The 25,149-nt window shown below is 42.5% G+C and overlaps 1 protein-coding gene across 2 annotated transcripts in view; it reads right to left on the bottom strand.

Annotated features, from left to right (window-relative positions):
• LOC138260125 (cholesterol 24-hydroxylase-like) overlaps positions 1-25,149 on the bottom strand; it is a 279,929-nt gene that overhangs the window by 230,455 nt on the left and 24,325 nt on the right. For both annotated transcript variants that reach the window (XM_069208300.1, XM_069208301.1), the window contains exons 2-3: positions 9,945-10,022; positions 8,897-8,978 (exon numbers count right to left, since the gene is read on the bottom strand). In XM_069208300.1, the coding sequence (XP_069064401.1) occupies positions 8,897-8,978; positions 9,945-10,022 (160 nt within the window). The remainder of the gene's footprint in view (positions 1-8,896; positions 8,979-9,944; positions 10,023-25,149) is intronic.

Here is a 25,149-nt window from a genome sequence, read left to right as displayed (position 1 = left end):
TCCTCCACAGGTCCAGAAGTGATCTGAAGAGTGGGTCTGTGGGTACCAATTTTATACCTCATGGCCACTTAAAAGAGGGAGAAGCTGCATGAGCTTCCTCTACAGATGTATCTGGATTTTCCTATCCTGGTCTCAGCCTGTCTGGAGGCATAACAGGCTAGTGTTTGTTCCTTTGTGTTTGAGGTGGGACAGTGCCTTTGAAGCGAAAATGTGGTAGGTCACCGCCCCTCCCTCCACCCTGGCAGCGGTGGCCAATCCTGCCAACACCCAGACCCTCTACTGTGATACTGTCTAAAAGGAATACACACATGAAGGCCAACTACACCTCGTCATGTGACCCAGGACTAGGCTGCATGATAAGAAAACGGCAACTATCTAAAAATTGTATTTTCAGAATTGTGACTTAAAATCCAACTTTACCATTAAAGAGAGTTTTAAATTACAATTGCTCAGACACCAAACATGTCTTTCCTACTTGCTCCCAAACAAGTGTGATCATTTATTATATGTAATAAGATAACCAAATTTTATCCTATGGGAGAGGTAGGCTCTGGAGTACATTTTAAACGTTTTTACTGCCAGGAATGTAAAAATATAAATGTTCATGTCCCACTTTTTAAATACACTGCACCATACCCTACTGGCTGTTTATCGCCTCATCTAGGAGTGACATATGTATTTAAAAAAGGTATAGGCCTAGCAGAAAGTTTATTTTGCCAGATGGAAATTGCACTTTAAAATTGCACACAGGCTGCACATGGCAGGTCTGCGACATATTTAAGAGGCTACCATACGGGGTGGCACAATAAGTGCTGCAGGCCTACAGGTAGGATTTAATTTACAGGCCCCCTGTACATGTAGTACCATTTTACTAGGGACTTAAAAGTAAAGTAATAGTGCCAATTGGGTGAAAGCACTTTAGCACTGGTTAGCAATGGTAAAGTGCACAGAGTCTTAAGGTAAATAAAAACAGGTTCAGAAAACAGGAGTGGCGAAAGCAAAACGTTTGGAGGGTGACCCTGCAGAGAGAGCCAAGTCCAACAAGATATTCTATTTTTATTCTTCACGTTTACAAACAGGCTCTCTCTTTTACATGGAAGAGCTATGCACCAAGGATTTAAGTGGTTTGTGGGAAAGGTGATGGTGTGCCCAAGTATAATAAGGAATAAGTACCACCTACTGTGCATGATAAGAATATTGTAGGTCACCTCAGAGTTCCAGAAGCTTATAAAGGAATTTGTTTCTCTATATGGTCATAGAATGACTCCTCTGTGACTTGCAATACCCTTATAATTTAAAGCAGGGGTTACTTTAGCCCATAAATTATGGGTGCATCAAAAGTAATGCACCTAGGGTCAATCCAGGCTTTCGGCTTATAAATGTGTAAATGATTTCTTTATTGCTGTTACAGTGCCTGCTTTGCATATGACTAAATATTCTATTCTGCCTACCTTATGTTTTTGGACTTTCTCCCCCTCCAAAGCTACTCATAAATGAGACGGCTGTGTAAAGCCCCGATTCACCGTATACAAACATGCTAGTTGTCTGATGCACTTTTGGTTCCCACGGTTATGTTACCACACCTCTTTGCTAAATTCTTAACACAAACCTATAATTAGAATAAACTGAAATTCATGGAAAGGTGCGGTGAATGGTTTTCAAATGCAAACAAAAAGCTCTTGTTTATTAATTGCATGCTTGCTCAACTTGTTCAGGGGAAAGAAGTGACAGGCCACAGTGGTGTGAGATTAGCACAATCTTGAACCAGCTCATGTGGGCTTTGCCCTTTCATGCCAGTCTAAGGTGGTGAAGGCTTCCTCTGCCCTGGTCAGGAGCAGCAAGAACCATAAGCTGCATGCTGAAGAAGAAGCATGGTGGCATTAATACAGGGCAATGGGAAAAAAAGCTGCTGGGTGTCTTAGACAATGACGCAAGCAGGTGTTGCATGGCACATGCTGTCATTTTCCCTTGCACTCCTATGCCCAAAAGAAGCTCCAAGTGACGAAGTTTCCACATCACCTCAAAAGTCTAATAGCTGAACTGTGGGGTCCACATACTGCAAGTTCCCAGCTTCTCCCTAAGCAGAATAAAACATGTCTGGCAGAGTATCTTAGTGCTAAGTAGATCCCCTCCTAATGACAACTGCTAAGGCAGGTAGCCCAGACACTTTTCGCTTGCCCAACATCAGAAATGTGATTGTTCAGGCTGGTGCTACCAGTCCTCAGATAACGAATTTCTACACAGGCAGGTGTTCTTTCCACTTGCACTAGGAGCTGCGGTGGTGTATTATGGTTGTTGTGAAGTTGAGGCTGGGCTCTCTGGATATCTAGATTTCTCTAGGTGTTGTAAAGTTCTGTATGTTTGTGTTAGGCTGCCTCTTATGAATGGCTTTTTGAGTGTTGCAGTACTATATCTGAGAGAGCTGCGGCACTGTGAAGCAATATCAGAGGAATGGAGCGCTAGGGATTGCATGGCACTAATACCCACAAGTGCCCGAATCATGTCTCATGGTTAGCATCAGGTGGCCTCCTCAGCACAGTACTCTGGCCTGAGAGCCTCTGAGTGAGTCCAGAGGGAGCTCCCTCCATGCACTGTGGGGGGTGGAGGGGGCTCAAGTTTCCTTATGCCACTGGTCAGGTGCGCCTATCACACAGATCTGTGGTAGGATCTGGAGTTGCGCTTTTAACAAGCATTTGCAATGTCATGGGTCTCGCATTTGCTTAAGTTAAAGGAAGCGTAAATTCCAAATTTGACTTTTCTTGCCACATACATTGAAAATGAAAAGTAAAACCTTTGACATAAGCAAGAGGATTCAAAGCGCCACAGCCACCATGAGTGCGAAGGAGAGACACAGAAGGAAAAAGAAGTTCGCAACAGACAAATGTATTGGGAAAAGTGCCATTATCCATTTAACTGGGTCGATGGCCAAGGCGGTAACAAAACTGCCCCAAGGAGGGACAAACAAAGCATTTACCAATGATATCAGAAGGAGTTTTAAAAAAGCAATCCCACGTACGAGTGATAGTGATGGGTGTGCAGTGGGCGTGGTTAAAAGCCCACAGTTAGATTACAACAGACCAGAGCGTTTGCACGCTCGACCTAAAAACGGGGCGAGAGACATAGATAAGAACTATAGGGAGGGCGCCAGCAGTGGGGCACCTTTTTTCACCTGTTGTGGAAATGCCCGGCACTGGGAACCTTTTGAGGGGTACACAAGCCTGGCTGGGCCGTGTCACAGGGCAGGCAATGCAGGATTCGCCTCAGGGTCCTTTGTTGAGGATTTTGGGAGGTGGGAAGAACAACTGGCATGGCACTATTTACAAGGAGACCATAGATTCAGGTCCACCAAGGGTCGATCAATCTTTGAATCTCTCACTGTAAACTTATTTCAATGTTAGGTCTGATTGTCGCACCCAGTTCTAGTTTCCGTTTTGCATGCTAGTAGTTTTGTCTTTTGCAATACTGTCTGTAACAGAAAGCAAATAAAAGCAAGCATGCCTAAAGTTGGAAAGTCTAGCTTTAATGTGCTAACGCACGCAGGTCCAAATGTGCACGCATGTGTTGAAGCATTAGCACATTAAAGTCGGACCTACTGGTTGGTGGCTTCAATGCTTGTAATTTGGTCCACATCCTTTTTCAAGACACATAGAGGCACTGGGGACCTTCAAACGGTTAATGTTTTGTATATTTCAACCACACATTTTTTAATTATCAGTCAATTTGGATGCAAGGGTAAAATTCCCCAAAAATATTTGCATTATGACAGCATGATTCCTATGAAACAGTTGTGGAGCCAGATGATTTGACGGCGAGATGTGGCCTGAAAATGTTGTTGCAGCCAGCATTTAATATTGCAAGAGATCTGTGTCTACTTTCAAAGCCCACTTGCCAAAATTACAAAATTCGTGTCTCTTAAGGTGTTTTACATTCCTTGACACCAAAAAGGATTTTGGGTCAAAGAAGAGGTTTCCGCTGTGAGATTCACAGATTCACCCTGTGGACCAGCGTGTTGTCTTGGACACCATTCTGCACCGAAATCACAAACATTTTCAGAACTGCTGTCTGAGGAAAAACAGATGGTGCTGGATGCCACGGAATAGCGAGTCATCCAAGACAGGATTTGTAGTGGACACAAAACAACAGACCGAGTCCTCAGAATAAAATAAATTAGGTATGTTGCATTGTGATTATGGCAATGGTGGTGGATGGTTATTAGTGGTGCCTGCACTGCTGATGAGAGCGAGTGTAGTCTTGACAGTGGTGATAATGTACCTCAACCCTAATCCGTCACAGCACCTACACACAGCTCTACTTCGTACCTCAGTCCAGACCTACAGTCCCCAGATTCTATACACAGTTTTACCAATGTCTCTATATCCAGGCCTGCATTATTTCTACTGTGAGCACAAGACCTGTCCTAATGCATCGGTTTTCATTTTCAGCACGCACTGCTCGACAAACACGGTGATCTGAATGCACCTCCGTTCTCAACAACATCCTCTCTTACTATCCAAGCACTTGGACTTGCATGCAACTATATCTCACCACTATCATCATCTCAACTTTTCGAGACTTGGGTCCATACACAGATCACCCAATTCACTACCATCAGTCACACACACACGAAGTGCCACAACAAGACACTTAAATGCATTGCTTGAAAACTGCCACTCAAAAGCACCACTCTCCCACATATGGTTACAAGCAGCATCATTTTTAGTTAACTACTCATGCACATACAGCCAATTAGAACACCACTGGATAGAAATATCATTTGAAATATTCCTCCGCCACAAAACGTCACATGCATCACCCTTTGCACCAGACAACTATGTGCAATGATAGCAGTCCTCAATCATTTTCATGGCCACTGCTGTTTAGAACACTTCTCGCCAACTCACTTAATGAGGCTTTAAACAAGCCCTTTTCCTCCACTGGTCTGTTGTGTCCTTCACATTTTTCTTCCACCACGTATATCATACATCATGGGGCAATGGGTCATCCCACTTCAGTCATTGGCTAAATTCACTGTATGTGACAGCATTCTGCTGTTTCACAAGCAGCTCATCTGCACATGAATATGTCTCTTAAGGGCAGAGACTATTATGGTAATGTGTGTCTTTTACACCTAAAAAATACTTTTGCTTTTTTCCATTTTTAGGGTAAAACCTGTGCTAGCATGCACCTGCGCATGTGTATCGCTTGCGAGGCACTGTAGTAGTTAGAAAAGGGCTCGGAGCCCCGTCCATGTCACGTCAGTGTCTTTCATTGGTTTGCGGGCTTGCCTTTTAAAAAATGCTTGCTTTCATTAGTAGAAGGCATGCATACCTCATGCCTTTTCTGGTGGTTAGCCTTCCTCGAGCGCAGCGACCAAGTACTGAAAACATACGAGGCTCGCTGTTTTCCGTCCAGTTTGTGGACTACTTTTTCTCTTTTTTCGCAGTGCGATCTCGCTTGGCAGAAGTCGAGCGCTTTGCATGACATCAACCCTGTTACATAGTTAATTGCACTTTTGCCAGTTATGTATATAATTGCACTTTTGTCTATAGGTTTTACTATGAGTGAACTGTAGCAGCGCAATTGTGCTCTTTTTTTTACATTTAATGAGGCAAGAGAAGTCCGGTTGGGGCTCTAACTCGGAGAAATGCGAGACCGTTGCATTGCAAATGCTTGTTTTCAATATTGTCAATGGCCCAGGGGCTTCAACAACGTAAAAAAAAACAGCAAAACAAAACAAGAATTGACAAAAGGAAAAGGCTGGCGGCCAATGCCAGACTGACTTCGTCAATGCTTATTCTTTAATGACATTACAAATATGGCATTAATAAAAATACTTACCTTCATGATAAGGTACTGCATTATAAATAGGCCAAAAACGGCCTATGTGGTTCTTCCCTGCACTGTACTAACCTGCATTGTACTACCCAGTGTAGTAAAAGCTGTGTGGTAAACGTTACATACCAGTGGTTGTAATGGGGAGGATGGTAATAGTGATAGTATTGGTGGTAATGGTGATTGTAGGCATTGAGCAAATTGTGGTGGTAGATGAGGTTGCGTTAATGGTGCTGGGGATGTGCTGGTAATGGTGTTAGCAATGGTTATGGTTTTGGTGATGAAGTTGGCAATGCTAGCGCTCATGGTGCTAATGCTTATGGTAACGGTGGTATTAATAATGATGACAACTGCTGTTAATGTGAAAGCAGCAGCAGTAATCATGGAGGGAACTGTGATGTTTCCCGCTAATAGTAGAGGGAAAGTTTGTTTTGGTTATGGTGGTTATAATGGCAATAGTGATGGTAATAGTCACTATTAGTAATAGTAATAGTAATTACAGGGCGTTAAACTGGTGGGGTGCCGCGGGGGGAACAAAAACATTAAATTTAAAAAAAAAACTTACCGACAAGTCCCACCGCCCGCCGCTCCTCTCTCCCCTCGATAGGCACAAGCTCCCAGCCTGCCCTGCAGCTAATCCTGACACTGCAATGGGCAGCATTAGATTTGGCTGGAGAGCCCAGCCAGGGGGCTCCTAGGCAGACTGGGAGCCTGTGCCTGCTCTCTCCAGATAGCACAGTGCGCTTGTGTGCTTTTCCGGCCCGAGACAGCCGGCCAAACACACATGCGCACTGAGGGGAATGCACAGTGCACTCCCCTCATCCCCGTCATCCCCATTGGCCCCGCCCCTTTAACAAAGAAAGGATAATAAACTCTGTTTCTTTTCCTTTCGTTGTTAAAGTTGTAAAAGTTTTGCAGCTGCTGCTGCTCGCTGGGGGTGACACTCCGCACTAGAGGAGGAGCCACCGCTGGTAATGGTGGTGCTTATGGTAATTATTTATGTGGTGTTAATGATGTTGAATAGCATTGGTGGCGGAGGTAGGAATAGGGCACTATATTATCAAGATCTCAAAATGATATGCATTGGCACTGTATAACCTAGTGATAAATTTTGCCATGTAGGATGACCACCAGGTGCTGTGCACTGTAAAGAAATGAGTGCTTTGAAGAACAGTTGGGGACAGACTAGACGTGAGACAATTGAGAGCCACTGCAATAAGGAGCATTTTGTAGAGCAGGAGACATGATTATATTGAGCAGAAGCTAAGCACTCAGAATAAGAGTGGGGTAGAGCAGAAGTTCCCAGGCTGACAATTTGCCTATCTGCACCTGTCCCGTCTGGATGCAGAGGAACTTAGAAAGCAGGCAGAACGCAGTCGCTCAGAGTGGCCACTACAAGACAATCCAAACACCAAATGTGGGCTGATGCAGGATGAGAACTGCACTGCCTATTCACCAATGGCTGAACGGAGCTGACACAGTCTCCCACTAAGAAGAAAATTAAATTGGAAGCCCACTAGTTGAAATGGGCATAGAGTGTGTCCTACGTCCATACGTATTGGATTGTGAAGGCACTTGGGATGGTCACAGAATTGGCCTTGAGGCCACACCCTGCACTTATTGACTGCTGTGTAAATCATTTGACGAAACACATCTTTTTCTTGCTTTTGGCAGGGACCTAAGTATGTTCTGAGGGTGCTCGGGCGGCAGGGACACAAATCATGGTCAGGCTAAAACCCAACCCCTATGCCCACAATATACTGGGCATCACCAAGGACGAGTAAAATCAGCTGTTGGGAGAGGTATGTTGAGCACTGGGTCTGTACATTTTGCCTGCAGCCAGCCACCAATGGGCGCTGCCTTGAGAAGTACCCAGTAAGTAAACTACAGGAATTACAAGGCCAGGCCCTGAAGCCTTAGACCAGTGAACGTGGATGAAGGTCATATCCAGTGGATGTTAGGATTTGAAGAGATGAGTGCAGGTCCAAGATGGAGGACTTGGCCAGAGGCTCGGCTGTGAACTTGAGTACATTGTGGCATGACAAAAGTCCATGCCCTTTGATCTCGAAGTCTGTGGGTTTTTAGCACATGTCCCTCCCAGGCTCTCTATGCATACCGCATGCAGGTCACAGCCAATGTGGGCTCTGGGTTGAGCAACTTTTCACTCTTAAGTCAGGAACTGTGTAGCCCAGTCACCACTCCCACAGCCTGATGTTAATGTTGAAGTCACACATGATGCCACCAGTGGTGATCTGTGATGTGCTATGTAAGATATGAAATGTTGGCATAAATATGCCACAAACAGTTATGTCTAACTTAAAATGGAAGCCATGCAGCAGGATAGCTACAAGTATCAATAGTACAGCTCTCCAGCACCATATCTATGCGTATAGGACTATACAAAGATCCCTGAAGGACCCGATGTATCCCATGGGTACCATCATTCACTATGAAATAATATTAACTAATACATAGCAAAGCCATATCTTCAATAACCAGCCATACCGTGAATCGGACTAAAGAAAATTTCTCATAAAAACAGGACACCCAGGCCCCAAAAGCCCCTACAATTGGTAAAATTGTGCAATACAAAATTAAGTAACCTCCCATGACAAAAGAGGTCGTGATCAAAGTTATGGGTGAGTTGCTCATAAGTGGTGTCCAGCGAGTCAAGGTGTGCATTAATATCCTAAAAATATTTTTCAGCTGGCGACCTACAATGATATATCACTGAGGCATCTGGCTTTGATGTACTCAGTGCTTAATTTGAGCCAGTGGTTTCCGGTCCGGGCACCGGCAGTTATTTTTGAGGGCCGACACTTACTTTTCTGCCTTAAGCATTTACTGCGAGCAAAAGACACATATTGTAAAGACGGTGGAAAAGAAAAATGAAAAACCGTCAAAAGGGAAAAAGATGCAAGAGTGAGCTGAAGGGGCAGGGAGAGGCTGTAAATTGATTAAAGAGGCCCATGATGGTTTCAGGATTACACTGCCTCTGTATTCTGCGCTCGCGCTTTTAATTGCAGCAGCCGCGTGTTTCAAATTAGGCACTGAATGTACTTACCTTGACTCCTTCTGGACTTGAAACGACGATCACAGGTCTCTGAATAAAATTTAGACGCATAACTGGTCCGTATTTCTCTGCCCTACAACGGGACAATAGGAAAAAAACAATGTGAATTAAGGCATATACAATATAGTATTTGAACGAAGAAGGAAGCGCCACTTTATTTTGTGATTCTGGGAATTAAATATTAATCTGACATGTAAACAATTAAACGTTTACACATAGTTGCCTCTAAAATTACTTCTCTAACTGCTTTCTGTGACAATTCAGTTCGATGTTTTACAACATAGTGTTTTTTTTCTAGCGCAATGTTTCACCCTAAGGAGGTCACTTTGCTACATAGTAGCAGAGAAGTTTATGCAGGGCAAAACATAAACTTAAGTAACAAGAATCACCCCCAACCTACCCAAACAGCCATGTAATAAATAGGCAACTCTCTGAAGTTTAGATGATCGGTTTCAGTCTTTATACTGCAACACTGATATTCTAGGAGTGGTTGGAACACTCAGGAGAGTTTAAGAAGATGCGAAACTCGCCCATTTTTTGGGCAGGGTTGTTCAGCAAACAGAAAAAAAAACGTGCTCATCAAAGATGATTTTAGGCGATGATAATTACATTAAGGTTAATTAATACACTGCCCGAACCCCTGACGGAGCTCTTGGGAACAGCTTCCCCGGCAGCCTAGTCTGTGTCAACCTCAAGGGTTTTCCTGGCGCTCTAGTTGGTAGGTGCTAGAAAACTTGCTTTTCTGCACTGACGTGCCGTGTAATGCAGTTAACTAAGGCTCTGACAGTGCAGAAAGGTGCAGCAATTCCTGGTTCCATCCATTCCTCACTGCGCAGAACCAGGAACTCTTGGGTAGCAGGTCATTAACCTTCTCACCAACACTCCATAGCTTTATTGTACTTTGCCACTACATGGAGATTGTCTAGAATAAATGTCTAAGCAATGGGCAGCTAATTAGTTGCTCCTCTCCCGCCTTTAGGATGGAAACAGATCACCAACCTTTACAGAGAAATGTAAAAACAACTGAAGCACAACTTACCATTCCAGTGCTTGGTCATAGAAGAGTTCGTTTTTCTTCATTATACGCATGATTAAGGGCAAATGCCCAAATAAGAAGCTGCAAAAAGAAAAATAAATTACAGAGTTGTCAAAAAAGAACAAATACATTGATACTTTCTTATGTACGACAGCAAAACGGGTTAATAAGGCAAAGTTGATGGACTACTATATACAAGAGAGACTCTCTATCTTTACAGGTCCAAATGTCAGGTGGAGACCGGGGTGCAGCTATTGTTGGAGCAGTAAGTCTCCTTGCACCAGGGCCCAATAGTGTGCAGCCCCCTACACCTGCTACATAAATTATCTGTTAACTGATTCTGATTATGGTTGTCTTTTGCTAATCAGCCAGCAAATAGAGCCCATTTCTAGCTCTAGTGTTAGCCAAGACCCTCTCATTTTACTAACATTCTATATATTTAATACATTTCTCATTGGTGCTCTCAGTCAGCTGTCTTCATCCAGTTATCGTTGTGTCATTCACATTTTTCTTTCGCTCACTCCAACATAAAGCATGGGACAATGGGTCAGCCCACTGTAGCCATTGGCTAACATCACTGTGAGTGACAGCATTCTGCTCTTTTATTAGAAGCACACTCACACACAGAGTAATTCCCTTCCATGCCAGGAACTACTGTAACAACCTGTACTTATTGAGACTGTGGAAGCAAATTTCACAGTTAATAATACTTGGTTTTAAATTAATAATAGTGAGTTGCAAATGCAATGTTCTTATTATGTTTAATGATGAAGTTTATTAAGTTGACCTGAGTTTGACCTGGTCATCTTTTCAAATTGCACAGTTTAAGTGCATGCAAGGCACAATGCCTAACACTAACTTTTTTTCTCCCTCCCTGCCCATGCACTAAAGAGCTCAAATGTGACCACCATTATTTGGTTAACTATTTGAAATTCAGTTAGCTTTACAGTCATGCTTGCACTGTGACATTCTGAAAATGTATTAGTTTCTGTTTATGTGGTTACTGGAGAGGACATATTTACGACTGTATACAACTGATAGATCACAAGGAAGGGGCCTGGACACAATTCAGGAAAGGGGATGGGTCTGATGATGTAATAATAAAGAGCAGAGCTGGGGCTCTGGGATTAACCTTTTGATGCAGATATCACTGTGGCTGACATCCAGGTGTGAACTCTGGTCACTCCCATGAATTGTGCTGTAGGACAATTAGTTTCCTAGTCTTGCCTGCTGTAACAGACAGTCTTTCATGAGGAAAGAAGAAATAAAGAAGTGGCCACTACAAACGAAGCCACCCCTCACACATAAACCTTCACAGACAGACCCTAAAATACATTTTAGAGTCTGGAAATTGACTATAAAGAAGGGGAGGTTGATACCCCAATATCTGTCGTCCGGCAAGCAGCAAGTCAGGCTATGTGAGAAGGGCAAGCTCTGCAAAATTTCTGCCTGTGACCAGAACTGGGGGCAAGAGCGTACTAGTCTCCATGATGGGTGAAGGGGCATGAGCTAGCACACCAAGATCACCTGCCCTGGAGTTTAGAGCACCACCTCCTTCCTGCTTGCCAAGACCAGTGTGCCTTGTGAGGAAGAGGAATGTGCTGGAGGGAGCAAGGTTCAGTGGGAAAACCTGTGAGAGGATTTCCTGATCAAAGTGTGAGGCTGCTGCACCAGTCTGGTCATTACCATTGTGCATCGTCTACTTGGTGACCCCCATATGCCAGGAGTGGGTCGCTGGAGATTGACTGGTGACTTATGCATCGCATGGGCCTGGATAAATATGTACTGCCAAGCTGAAGTGACCCAATTTGCCAGAGGGGGGCACTGGTAAAGTTATTACTTTCAGAAGTGCCAAGACTCATAACCGTCTTGGCATGGATGCCTGCACCAAGATAGTGTGCACCCAGGCTGTCAAATACCGCAGCAACCTCTTACGCCACAAAGGGCTAACGGTCCCAACATTACTGAGGGATTCAGGTCACCATCCAAAAAAAAGACTGAGACTTCGTTTGGAGGGTTGGACCCACACTGCAAAAGAACTGCCATGACTGACCACTGAGGTCTGCTGAGGATGCTGTGGACAACGTCGCACCCTCATGTGCCAGTTGGGAAGAATTCCCTCCCCCTGGTGGGCAAAGGCAACGTACCACATCTTTGTGAACTGAGAGCTGCTCCTCCAACAGAGAAGTACTCCGGCTATGCAGCCCAGGACAAAGAGTCTACGCTGCAGAGAGCTGTTGTGTGGGCTGTGAGCAGCCTGATTTCCCTAAGTATAACCGCACTCGCGGGTGCTTGTGCTGATGACACTCACTGCACCGTTGAACTGTAGTGGGTTGCGAGAGCAGGTAAAGATGTGAACTGGGCCAGTTGGGCTCGGTGGGAATCGCTGCTAATGGTGCTGTGGCACCATAGACACATTGGACTAAAACCTGAAGAGTCAAAGGGGAACTCTTGAAAATGGTCTAAGAGTGAGAGTTTCGTGGATGCTGCCACCAGTGAATGGGGACTAACCCCAAACATGTTACACGGAGGAGGGTGGGACAGGGATTTTGTCTGACTACTACTAGAGCCCCAACCTCAAGAGGGATTGTGCTGTTGCTTCAGAATGTTGTATTACTTTGCATATGTAGAATTATAAATAAAATACTTATTTTTTGTATAAAGCAAGTATTTGCCTGGGCATTGATTTATTTATTGTTTTTACAGTTTGCACTTTGAGTTATAAGTCATGCTCACTAACCTGTATCTACATCTCTGCCTGAGGAAGACTTGACAACTCAACCGCAGCTACTACTGACAGTCAAGTGCAGAAGGGTACTTGGCTCACTTGTTCAGAATCCATAGCAGGTCCATCCCCGGACCATCAGGAGTAAAAGCCCTCAACCACTATGGCTCACACCAGTAGCCCCTGCATGCCCCTTGGACCTTGAAAGGGTTTCTGACGATGAATGTTTTGAACTGATTGACTAACCATTATGTTCTTGCCTTCTGTAGTGATTCTTAAAGTTGAAATAAACCTTCATGGTTTGTACTGTGAATCTTGTCTTGTGTGAGGTATCCTGTATTTATTTTCTGTGTGATTCCTCTAGGGTAAAATAAATTGTGTTGAGGGCTCTTTAAAGAGTCTCACATACCTCAGATCCATCAATCGACCCTTTTAATGTAAAAAGTGCAGACAAAACAAAAATACTTTTGCTTTTATCCAATTTGTTTTCATATTTGTGACAGCCCCAGAGTTCCTCGAACAATACAATTTTACAAAAACTAGGACAAAACAAGATAAACTATGACAACACCAAAAGACTGGTACCTAAAGGCACGAAAAATTAGCTTTGCCAATGCTTGTTCTTGCTTTCAGAAGGCTCCAAGCTATGGTAAGGCACAATGTGAGATGGAATCGTTTTTATTAACCCAAAGACCAGTTGCTCTCAATCAGATCAGAGGGAAGGCCTTACCCCTTAGGATATATTCCAGAACTCGCATCCCACTGATTTTTACTCAGAAAGGAACAATCCTCTCTAACTAAAAAAAATAGAAGACAACATCTAAAAATGAAAACCTGGACTGTCTATTTAGTTACCCTCATGTGCCTGCAGCAATATGTTTGTGTTTGCTTACCAGGGCCAAACTGGTTATTCTGTTATTTTCATGATATTTTTCAGTGCATAAGGGCTGGATGCCCTCCCAGGTCCCTATTAGCCATGCTACTTATGACCTCATGCAGTGCAACACTAGTTTCAACATTTTTGTCAGGGGTACTTTTGGTTTACAATCCAGCCCAGTTGCTTTTGATACTGGGCCCTTGTTTTACACTGGCAATTTATATTACTTACTGCACTTTTTCAAACTTTAGAACAGTTGTCCCCAACTAGTTGATCTTGAGCTAACAGTAGCTCGCAGACACCTTCAGATTAGTTTGCAGCCTTGAGTTAATTTTGAAATAAGCATAGGGTCACATTTTTCTTTTAAAGTTAGGAGTAAACTTTGTTTGCATAATTAATATTTATTTTACATTATTAACATCAGCCTGCAGATAGCATGGCTTGATAATGAGCAGTGCCGAGTCAGATTTTTGACCCAGGCTGGGGCACAAAGGTGGAGAACCTAAGCACTGAGGTAGTTAAATCTTAAATAAATGTCATTGTCAACTTGATATTGGAGCGGAAAACAAAATTATGTTTCTAAATGCTTTTAAATGAGAGAAAATTACATTGAAACGTTACCCTAATGAGTAAGTTACCTCTTCATTTCCAACTGTCTCCCTTTCAAAGTGTTGCGTTTACACACAAAAGGTCTCTTGCTCCCAGTGGCCAGTAGATACTGTGCCATATTTTACCTAAAAATAGTCATTTTAAAAATGGGAAACATTTAAAGTGAAGAAAAATATTTCTATGATACGTTGCCCTAATGTTTGTATCCACTTTCAGATAGGCCAATTACATCTTAATGTTTTATGAATCATGAGTCCTCACTTTAAATTCCTCCGATTTACACAAATGGCTGTGTATTTCTGTTATAGATATGGCACTGTGTCTACAGGCCACTGCGAGTAAGATGCCTCCCATCCCAATATGACTCTTGAAATGGGAGGAAATGTAAATGAATAGTTTAATGGAATTCATTTATCTATAAAATGAACTCTTCATTTTAATTTTCTCCCAATTTAAATTGCTGTATTTACTACCAACAGGTCTCTTGCTGCCAGTGGCTAGTACACCCTGCACCACATTTATAACTGATAGTTTTTTTTTTTTTTTTAATGGAAGAGATTAAAAGTGAAGAAAATTATTTCTATAAAACATTGTCTTATTATTTGTTCCCATTCTCAATTAGGCCGATTGCATTTTAAAGTTTTATGAAGCATGTTTCTTCACTTTAAATTCTTCCCATTTAAAAAAACGGCTATGTTTTTCTGTTATAAATACAGCACCATGTCACAGGCCACTAGGAGTAAGAAGCCTGTTGTTTGAAATTTGACACTTCGAAATAAGAGAAAATTTAAAAGAAGAATTTAATGGACATCATATAAACATATAATAATTTCCATTCTTCAGTTTAATTTTCTCCCATATCAGGGTGGCACCTTTTCATATAGCAGGCATCTTTCTCCCAGTGGCTGGTAGACATGATGCTCAATTTAAAACTGAAATCTCAAATCAAATATAAATGTATTTGTTTATTTAAAATCATCAACACTACAAATATGTGGGTACATATAGTAAGCTAAGACAATTCTTTGAAAATGCTCATGGTTATTGAAAATTCATGGCAATGCACCATTGGAATTCACCTAAAATCAACAGAAACTTTGTAAAATGAACGCGAGGTACCAACATCCGAGAATGAAAGAGAACACAGAAATGCATCATAAAGAGAAGGGCAATAACTTTCGTCACAATACGCCGTAAATTGAATTTTTAAATTATAACTGAAAAATACAACCATTCATTTGATTGGGAGAATTTTAAAGTGCAAAAAAATATTCCATATTATGAAAATGTTTGCAGAACATGTGTCTGCACTTTAAATTCCTCTTATTAAAAAAACAAATGGTTGTAATATTGTGTTATGTATTATGTAACAGTGCCACATATGGCACAGAGTATATCCTGTGCCACAAGTAAATATGACAGAGGCTCTCAATCACCCATACGAGTACATCCTATTCATATGCACACATGTTCATGCATCCCCAAACACCACGCTTTCAGTAAAACCCATGGCTGCCCAGTGATAGTGCCCCTAGTCATAGTATTTTGTTCAAAATATAGTATCTGGCTCTATGTCCATTAGTCTTAAAATCAATAAAGCTGGGCATGGGGTGTCTGGTAGCAATGCACGAGTTCCTTAGCTGTCATTAGCTCACGATGATTTTTACTGATCAGAAACAACTCTTATACAGAAAAGATTGGAGACTTCTGGTTTACACATTGCCTCCAAGTTAAACTTGCCTGATCCGTGCCATAGCTACCAGGGGGTGGAGGTCAAGGTTAATTTAGTGACTTTAGTTGTTCACACAGACAAGCACTGTGGTTATTATTTGAGGTGAAAGCTCACCCCCAAATAATACCCTCATTTCCTACAGTGGGTACACATCCCCTGTCTGAAAATGAGTATAGAATTGGGACACAGACCACTCCACTTAGCTCCATTTCCAAGTTCTTATTGACAACCAAAGGGAGTCCTCAAAAAACTGTTGAGTGCCCAGGGATGGTGTCTGCAGAACAGTCTGTCTCCCATATGTGAGGGAACATCACTTGAAGTCTGCGTAACTTGTGGGAAAGCTGTGCATCTGCCTAAAGCCTAAAAGCCTGCTTGCCTGCTCAGAGTGGAAAGAAGGGTGACTGGCCCTGCAGAAGAAGAGACTGTCCTGAAGTAGAAACCCTCAATGCATGGAACATCCAGAGGAAGCTGATTTGCTTTCAGGCATGCACCCTGTGTCAACTCGAACTGAGAGCGGTTACCTGGCTTCTCTACTTAGTTCATCTGACGAACTTCTTGAAGTGATATCAACTTTAAGAATCAGTGGGCTCTCAGGCATTTCCGCTGTGCATTATGGAGCCTGGGTGCCACCGAGCTATGCATCCACACATCACTATTGCTACACCCAAGGACTTCTCCAATGGCTCAAGGGTTTCAACTCCTCAGTAAAAATGACTCCTGATTACTGGGCTGCTGTACTGCAACTCAGATGTAACCCAAGTGGAGGCGTTGCTGTTGCAATCCTGCTCCGTTGCTGGAGGACTGTGCTGTGTGCCCAAAAATGGCATCATAAAACAAAGTGATGGATAGAATTCTTAAATTAATCTCAGCCACTGCTGATCGCTCGGGCCGCATTCCAATCCATCATTGTTTGCCCACCATGCCACGTCAGTTTGGACCCAGCTACATACAAATCAACCTTGACCCGGCTCCAATGGGAACAGTCAAGCTACCATCTCTGTGGACTCTGTGTTCTTCCAGTGAGGAAGGAAACAATTCATTTGAGGGCATCTTTTTGGATTCCAATCTGAAGAAGCCTCTTGATCAGGGTGTGATGGGACACAGTGATTAAAGCGGCTGAGAGGTCGAGGTGGATCAAGGTTGCCACTTTTCCCTGGTCAATGAGGGTTTTGATGTTGTTGGTAGTTGCAAGTAGGGCAGCTTTGGCAATGTGGTTCTTGCAGAATCCAGATTTGTGTATGCTTCCAGAAGATCTTTGTTCCCCAAGTATTCCGTGAGTTGGAGGATGATGGCTTTTTCAAGGACTTTGGTGGTAAAAGGGGAGCAAGGAGATGGGCCGGAAGTCTTTGAGCTTTTTGAGGACAGCGGAAGGTTTCTTGAGGAGGGGGTTTGACTTCAGTGTGTACTCATCTGTAAAGGTAGCTGAGGTGATGTATGTGTTGAAAGTGGCTGTGAGCATTTTGCTGATGTTGAACATGCGGTGTGGACAGGGGTCCGTGGAAGCTCCTGAGTGGACAGTGGTGCAAGATGCAGTAGTGCTTTGTGTGGTGAGCCGGTCCCAGGCAGTGATCCAGTGGTCAAGGGTGACACCTGTGGGGTCGAGGTGGCTGAGGATGTTGTCAGTAGCGGGTTGGGGTATCAATGTGTAAGATGCACTAATAACTAAAGAATACAAGAAAAACTGTTGGCACCTAATCCCAATTTAGGATACGTGAATGATATAGCAATGTATTAAATAAATGAATAAATGAAGATTACAACTGAAAGTATAAATGAATTAAAAAATAACCCAAAGACACAAGAGGACCTGCATAACAGAAAAGATTCACAATCTTACGGACCAAACATACAACCGGACATACCCAAACTGAAACGCTTTAGATGTGATAATAGCACACACCCCGCACTAGTCCTAATTGTCCTGCAAGAGGTATAAAGTGTAACAAAAAGATTTAGAAAGCGTAACAAAAAAGGACTTTTTGCCAGGGTCTGAAGAGAAGATGCAATATGATAGAGCGGGAAAGGAAGAAAAGGGAAACTGATATTCCAAGTACATGATAACAGTAAGGATATGTTACCCCACATGTGAAATATAATTAAACGGAAAAGCTGTATGTGTATATACAGATTCCTGTTTGCCATTCATACTGATAAACAAGGAAGCATTGCAACATAATTTAGCTGACAAATGTTATGTTCCTGAGTTGCCCGATACTTATCCCCAAAGACCCTATTCTCTTAGACAGCGTGATTAAAGTGGGCATTTCATTAGGGGTAGAGATAGCACTGGAAACATTTACAAAGCTAAAGTTGGCTCCAACCTACTTGGGTGGAGGCACCAAAAAGAGCTATCTTTGCAATTACATCCCAACAATACGCACCATGTTCTTTTGATTGACTCACCATTCACAGCCACGTTTGTGTGTGTGTGTAATGACTTCCCAGAGGATTTTTTTCTGATAAAATAGGATGTCTCAAAAATTCTCAGCATAAAATCCAATTAAAAGTTAATGCTAGATCTATTGTACATATGGCTCACCCAATTTCTCATCTCATGAAAGCATCTGTTATGAAAGTACCTAATAAACTGAATGATTAGGGTACCTTAGAGCATATATAGAGCTCACAATGATTAGCTCTAAAAGTGACTACCACCAAATCGTGACAAAAGGGAATTTGTTTATGCACGGATTTAGGGAACCTTAGTGCTAACATTTGGCTTGACATGTATCATTTACCCAGAGATCATTGAAATGCTGAGCATGATAGTTGAATCTAGTAAATTCAGCATCACTGACCCGCTCTTGGCTTACCACCAAGTCGTTCCGCATTCCCAATTCAACTCTTTAACTTCATTTATCACTCCTTTTGGTATGAATAAATTATGAAGGATACCTTTTAGGTTGGGATCAACAGCTGCCATTTTTCAGAGAATAATACTGCATTTCCTGGAAGCCGTACCTGATGTGATGAGTTTCCAAGATGATATCCTAATTTATGGAGCGTCTGAGAAACAGCATCATGACTCCCTTCCTAAAGTAGTTGAAATTATCAGTAAAGCAAGTTTCACTATGAAATGCTTGATAGTTGTGCGTTCAGTCCGTTACATGGGTCACAAAACTTTGAAGGATGGTAGAAACCTGAATTTAGTCTTGTAGAATTGGTAAAATAAGTTTTCATCTCCCAGTAGTAAAGATGAACTTAGGTCACACCTTGTGCTAGCCAGATAGATGTCTCAATATGTAAAAAAAACTTTGCAGATCAAGTTCTGTTTCATCAGACCTCTACTTAAAAAGGAGTTCAGTTTTCATGGGAGCAGTTATACCAAGCTGCCTTCAATTATATTAAGAATGCCACTAGTACGGCCGCCTGTTGGGTCGATTTGATGTAAATCGTAAAGCCATACTTTCCACGGATAAACGTATTGAAGGCAACACTTTCTCAAAAAAATAGAAGACAAGCAAATAATAGTAGTCTTTGCTTCACACGCATTAAAGGAATCTGGATATAATACCTGCTTCTGGGCCATAGATCATTTTAAATATCATGTTTGGGGCCTACCCTTTACCCTAAAAACTGATGACAAACTTCTACTTTCTATCCTTGCTTCCAGGAATTTAGATCACACTACTTTATGCATTGCAAAGTGGACGACTGGGCTGGAAGATTACAACTTCAATATGGAATACATTCCTGGTGAATATAATTTAGAGACTGACTTCTTGTCAAGTTCACCATTACACCAAGAAAATTATATTGCAGAGGTATGAATCTTATTTATCTCAATATCCAACATATTACACATTAAGTGGAAGGAATGCTTGAAGAGTACCAGTGTAATGGCCAACATTAAAGAAATGATTGAGAAGGGTTAGCTTCAAAAGTACAATGACTTGTCAGAATAAGATAAACCTCTCTGGGACGCAATAGATTAATTAAGTGCCCATGGTGTCAATCTCCTGGAACCAGATCAAAGTGTTCTCACTGTAGGTCTATAAGAAAGAATTGCTTATCTGGCCCATGATGTCATCCAGGGAGGAACGCAACCAAATGTAAAGGTAGAGCTAAATATTAGTTGCCATGTATGGATTCCATCAGAGAAAGGAGGGACTTAGGACAAGAGGAAGATGAAGTTGGGGCCTTATTATTTAGATCTGTCAGCCATCCCCAGACTGTTAATCATAACATTGTGCATCCAGCATCGCCCTACTGAGGACAGTTATGGAATGGTTTGGAATTGCAGGGTCCTATTTTGATTAACCCTATCACCCTTACTCTTTAATGATTATTTGGTACCTTTCATGAGGCTGATGTTCTCCAGCGGGTTCAGAAACTTTAATTGAAGTATTGATGCTCAACTCATTATTACATTATCACCAGAATCATTTAACAAGGATATCAAGTATAAGATTCTCTATAAGCAATTGATGTCTGGCATATCCAAAACTATTTAAAATGATAGCTGGAACCCCAAATATAATTTTTCCAAAAATGATTTTAACTTGCCCATGTTCTTTTGGTTTCTTTGCTTGTCGACCTGGTCATTGTACACGTTTTATATTCTTTTAATATGCGGTCTGATGCTGTGGTGTTTTATTATCATTAGGTTTCATATAATTTGTAGATTTTACAGGGTTCATTTTAGTAATATATTTATTAGGATCTGTATTCCTTAACTGACAAGGAGAGGGTGTTGTAGTGGCCCTTCAGGTCCGGGTTAGACACTCAGGTTTTATTTAGATTCATGGCCTGCGCCTCCACACACACGCATATATTTTATTCACTTCCATTTATTCAGCAGAGACGGTTTTTAGTGCACTGCTTTATATTTTTAATCACCTGCCTCCTTCTAGGGAGGCATAGTATATACTGCACTTTTTTTATTAGCCTTTAGCACAACACACATTCTGTGCCTTCTCCAAGGCTGTTACTTTTGGTACATGATATGTAAGCTTGGATTGCTGTCTCAGGAGAAAGTCCCTATCCTCTAGACACATCATGAAATAAGGCCTACTTCAACAAAGTGTGTAGAGTTTATTATATAAACAACACATAGGCCTAAGGAGGGCAGACAGCATTCCAGTTATGACTGTCTTGGGACATACATCATACTGCAGCCTGCTTTGCTGATCCTGAACCTGACCCTTCAGCTCCCGAGAAGACTGTCATCCAGAACACAGACAGACCTCTGCTATCTACTTCAGATATGGGGTCGGGGTTTCTCCCTTAGATCCGGACAAGCAGAAGGGTTACTATCACTATGCCCTAATACTTAGAGGTTAGGCAGGAACCACTAGACTTTCTCGACCATTGCAAAATGGTGTTTTTTAAAATCTTTTTTCACACTCATTTGATATTTTATCTGACTTATTACCACAGCTCATGCTATTTATACTAGGATGCAATTGCTTTAATAAATATATTGAAAACCAGCTTCCATCCCTCATCTTGGCCTTGGCATGTGTGAGTCTTTGAGTAACCGAGTGAAAGGGGTGTGATCTGTTCACTACGACTTCCCTGAGGAGTCAGAGTCTTAGGTTTAGATAGCCACAAATCACTACTACCCTTATCATGGTGGTTGAGGTACTGCAGGCTAGCCGGGACTTAGGCTTTCAGCATCCAGTCGGTTTGGGGTTGATCTAGTCTCCCACACTCAGTGGTGCTGTCGCCCTAAACACGTAGTCTTATTACCATAATTTGAGCCACAGGACACTGGAAACCCCTGGATGCTATTATCTGGTGCCTTTCCAACAACAGTATCACAGGTTAACCATCTGTGCACGATTATGGATACAGAACAATCAATGACTTTGTGAGTATCTCAAACTGCAAAAGCGAGTTATGTTCATTTGCAAAAAAATAGTCCTTGTATTTTACTAATTCCCCATCAAGTTCATGTGACATTGGCACTGGCACTATTCAAGAACTAATGACTGGAAGATCACCAATTTATGCTTGCTGATCCACTCTAGCTTCTGCTTCTGCAACTGTGCTGTTTGTAAAACTATGGAGCCTGGATACTTTTGAAACCTGAGAATGGAAGACTATATAATTTCTGCTTTGCACAGGCTTCCTGTTAAAAGAGAGTGAAATGTAAGACACTGTGCATAATCTGTCATAAAACAGGACCCATCATTAGATAAGAAAGAGAAATCAGTTTTGTAGAGCTACCCCACTGAAGGACAAACAATGAGATTGATCTAATACCCTATTAGAAGTCAAATTTGTAGAATGTCCTTCTATGAGAAAGTGGATTATTAGTTTAAGTGGATGGCAGTCCTCTTCAAGTAACAATAGCACTATTCCTTACTAGGTCCAGTTATGTGTCAATAATGTAAATCTGAGCTCAGCCCTGAGACGGGCTTAACTTAGGAGAAATGCGTAAAGCATTTAGAAGTACCAAAAAACATTTCACTCCAGTTTAAAAAAATAAACAGCATTTTTAATGATCAAATAGCCTCCAAAATTACAAAAATCGGACGCATGGTATATGAGATATTTTTTATAGTATAGTTTTTAGGTGTTTCAAGCACCAAATGCTCTAAGTGCTTACCATAGATATCTGATCACCCTATACCAGGCCATAGTCAAACATTAGGCAAACGTGATAGAGTGCAGTTCGGATAAAAGGACCAAGTTCTGCCCAGGGAAAAGTTTAACTTCTGATTAGGGCCTAATTTATATATAAGTGCATGTTTCTCTCTCTGGGAGATGGAGGAAATTACTCCGTCGTCCTGATGGAGGTGCCGCCCACTAAATTTAGGAATTTAGAAATAACCGCCAAGCTGGTGGTCATTTCTTAAGCACTGACAAGAACTGTTGTGGCATGATGGAGCACAGCACCAAAATGTTTTTTCTATTTTCTAAAAGAAAATCCCCGAAGCTGGATTTTCTTTTGGAAAATAAAAAAGAAAATACTCTCCTCACCTTCAGAACCCTCTCCTATGGTAAGGGGAGCATTCAGCAGTTTTTACTACCCTTAATAGCCAGGGTTATCCTGGCAGTGAAAACTGACCTCTAATTCCACTCATCTAAATTAGGTGGGTGGAATTAGAGGTCTGCCTCAGACGGCACTTACTCTGCTGGGGCCCTAGGAGGGGTTTAATCATGACAAAGATAGAGTAGTCTCTGCCGTGATTAAACCTAGGGTCTGCCTACTTTTAAGTTTGGAGGGAAGACTACAATTTTGGCAACAGAGTATATATACTGCCAAGATAAAAACTGAGCCCTAATTATTTTTCTCAGAGAAAATCCCTGTCAGCAACGCCGGCAGCAGGTCGGGTGCCAGCTGGATGCAAAGAAGAGTTCATCGACAGCTGCTGGCTGCAATGCAGGACCTGAGTGGGAGACTTGACTTTGGCAGGAAGTTCGAGGCTCTTGATGTAGAAGGTGGAAAAAAACTGAGCGGGTAAAGTCCAAAGATCAGCAGTATGCTGCTCAGCACTGGATGTCAGGATACTTGCAGCTTGGAAAAAGAGCAAGTTATACCAGACCAGCATTTCAACATAGATGCCTGCAGCTTGGTGGCAGTCCGGTGTTAGCTTCTGGTTCTTTTTGTGAAATGTATCCAAATGTCTCATCTTACAATTGTGGAAAAAAAGCAGGCAAGAGTCCAGGAACATTTGTGCACCATTGGGGGTTTAGCACTCAGTGTCCCAAAATCCACCAGCAGGATCTAAGGCTTATCCAGTTGCAACTTGGGGGTGTGGGGGAGTTAGCTCTGTAACTCTGAAAAGGTTACTTGAGGCATTGGGCAGGAAAACTACAACATTCTAAAAAGTGGCAGTTTAAAATAGTGATTTAAAATCCGTTTTGACCATCAGATTTGAATTTAAATTCCTATTATTTAAATCTTGAACTGTGGATTTAGCTATTTCCAAACTGAAGATATGCACTATGACACTCTTTTTCCATGGAAGCGCCAGCCTTGCCATGGTAAAAAACACTGCAGATTTTGCGAGGACTTATAAAACTTAAGTACACATGTCCTACTTTTTAAATACCTACACTGTGCCATATGAGTATTTAGGTCGCACCATAGGGGACACTTATAAGTATTCAAATGGAAGGTTGTGGCCTGTTGAAAGGGTGACTTAAACAGGTTTGAATGGTAGTTGTAAAACTGCTGTGCTGGGTTGCTGTGGCAGGCCGCTGACCAGCGGCCGCACTCCCTCTCCAGTGTGTCTGGCAGCCATTAGCCAACACTGGGGAGGGTTTGAAAGGCCCCTGTGGTTCTTTGCACCAGAGGGTTTCTTTGTTTTCCCCCAGGCTCGGGCTGTTCGGGAAGAGACTTTCTTTGCTTGGTTTGGTTCACTGAATCAGTGCTCGGGGCATACCTTAGCCCCCAAACACTGATTCTCCGTGGAGAGGTATTGCTGGAAAGGGATGAATCTCCCTTTCAAATGGTACCTCTGGCCAGTGAATCCGTGCTTGGCGATTGCCACAGGAGAGCGATCACCAAGCAGGGATCCACCAAATAGCTACCAGGGATAGAGGAGAAGCCCCTTAGGCAAGTGCTTGTGCTTTCCCAATCCCCCCTACAAACTTTCAGTCTTTCTGCCCATCCTGGGGGACAGATGGGGGCAATAACACCCTGATCTGCCCACCACCAGGGCATGCCCATGTCCCCATCCCCAATATATATAGATCAGTTTTTCTGCCTAACAAAAGGTGCAGATGGACTGATTATCCCCGATATGTCACCCCTAAACAATCCATGTTGTCTAGTGACCATGGATTTTTTAACCATGGATTTTTTCATTATAATAAAAATATAGGGTTGAGGTCTGCCCACCTGGGCATGGCCATGTCCCCACCCTCAATAACTATGGAACAGTCTTTCTGCACCCCAAGGTGCCGATGGGGGGTGATTATCCCCCACCTAAACCCCTGAGGGCGCAGACAATCCACTAGACACCAGAGATTATTTTGTGTAATCTAAATATAGGAAAGGGGACTGCCCACCAGGGCATGGTCATGCCCCCACCCCCAATATTTATTGGATAGTCTTTCTGCTCCCACAGGGGGGAAGATGGAGTGATTACCTTCAATCTGCACTCTGAGCGGGCAGAAAGAACACTAGACACCAGAGATGTTTTTATACAAAAATATAGGGGTGTGTGCTGCCCACCAGGGTTTGCCCATGCCCCACCTCCAATATTTATGGAACATTCTTTCTGTCCCCTAGGGGGAGAAATTATTCCCAATGTGTCCCCAGGAGGCAGAAAGCCCACTAGACACCAGAGTCCATTTTTTAACACTTAAC

Source organism: Pleurodeles waltl, chromosome 9, assembly GCF_031143425.1.
Source record: "Pleurodeles waltl isolate 20211129_DDA chromosome 9, aPleWal1.hap1.20221129, whole genome shotgun sequence".
Taxonomy (NCBI): Eukaryota; Metazoa; Chordata; class Amphibia; order Caudata; family Salamandridae; genus Pleurodeles; species Pleurodeles waltl.
Note: the sequence above shows the minus strand (reverse complement) of the source record. Positions and strands in the feature narration are given on the sequence as shown.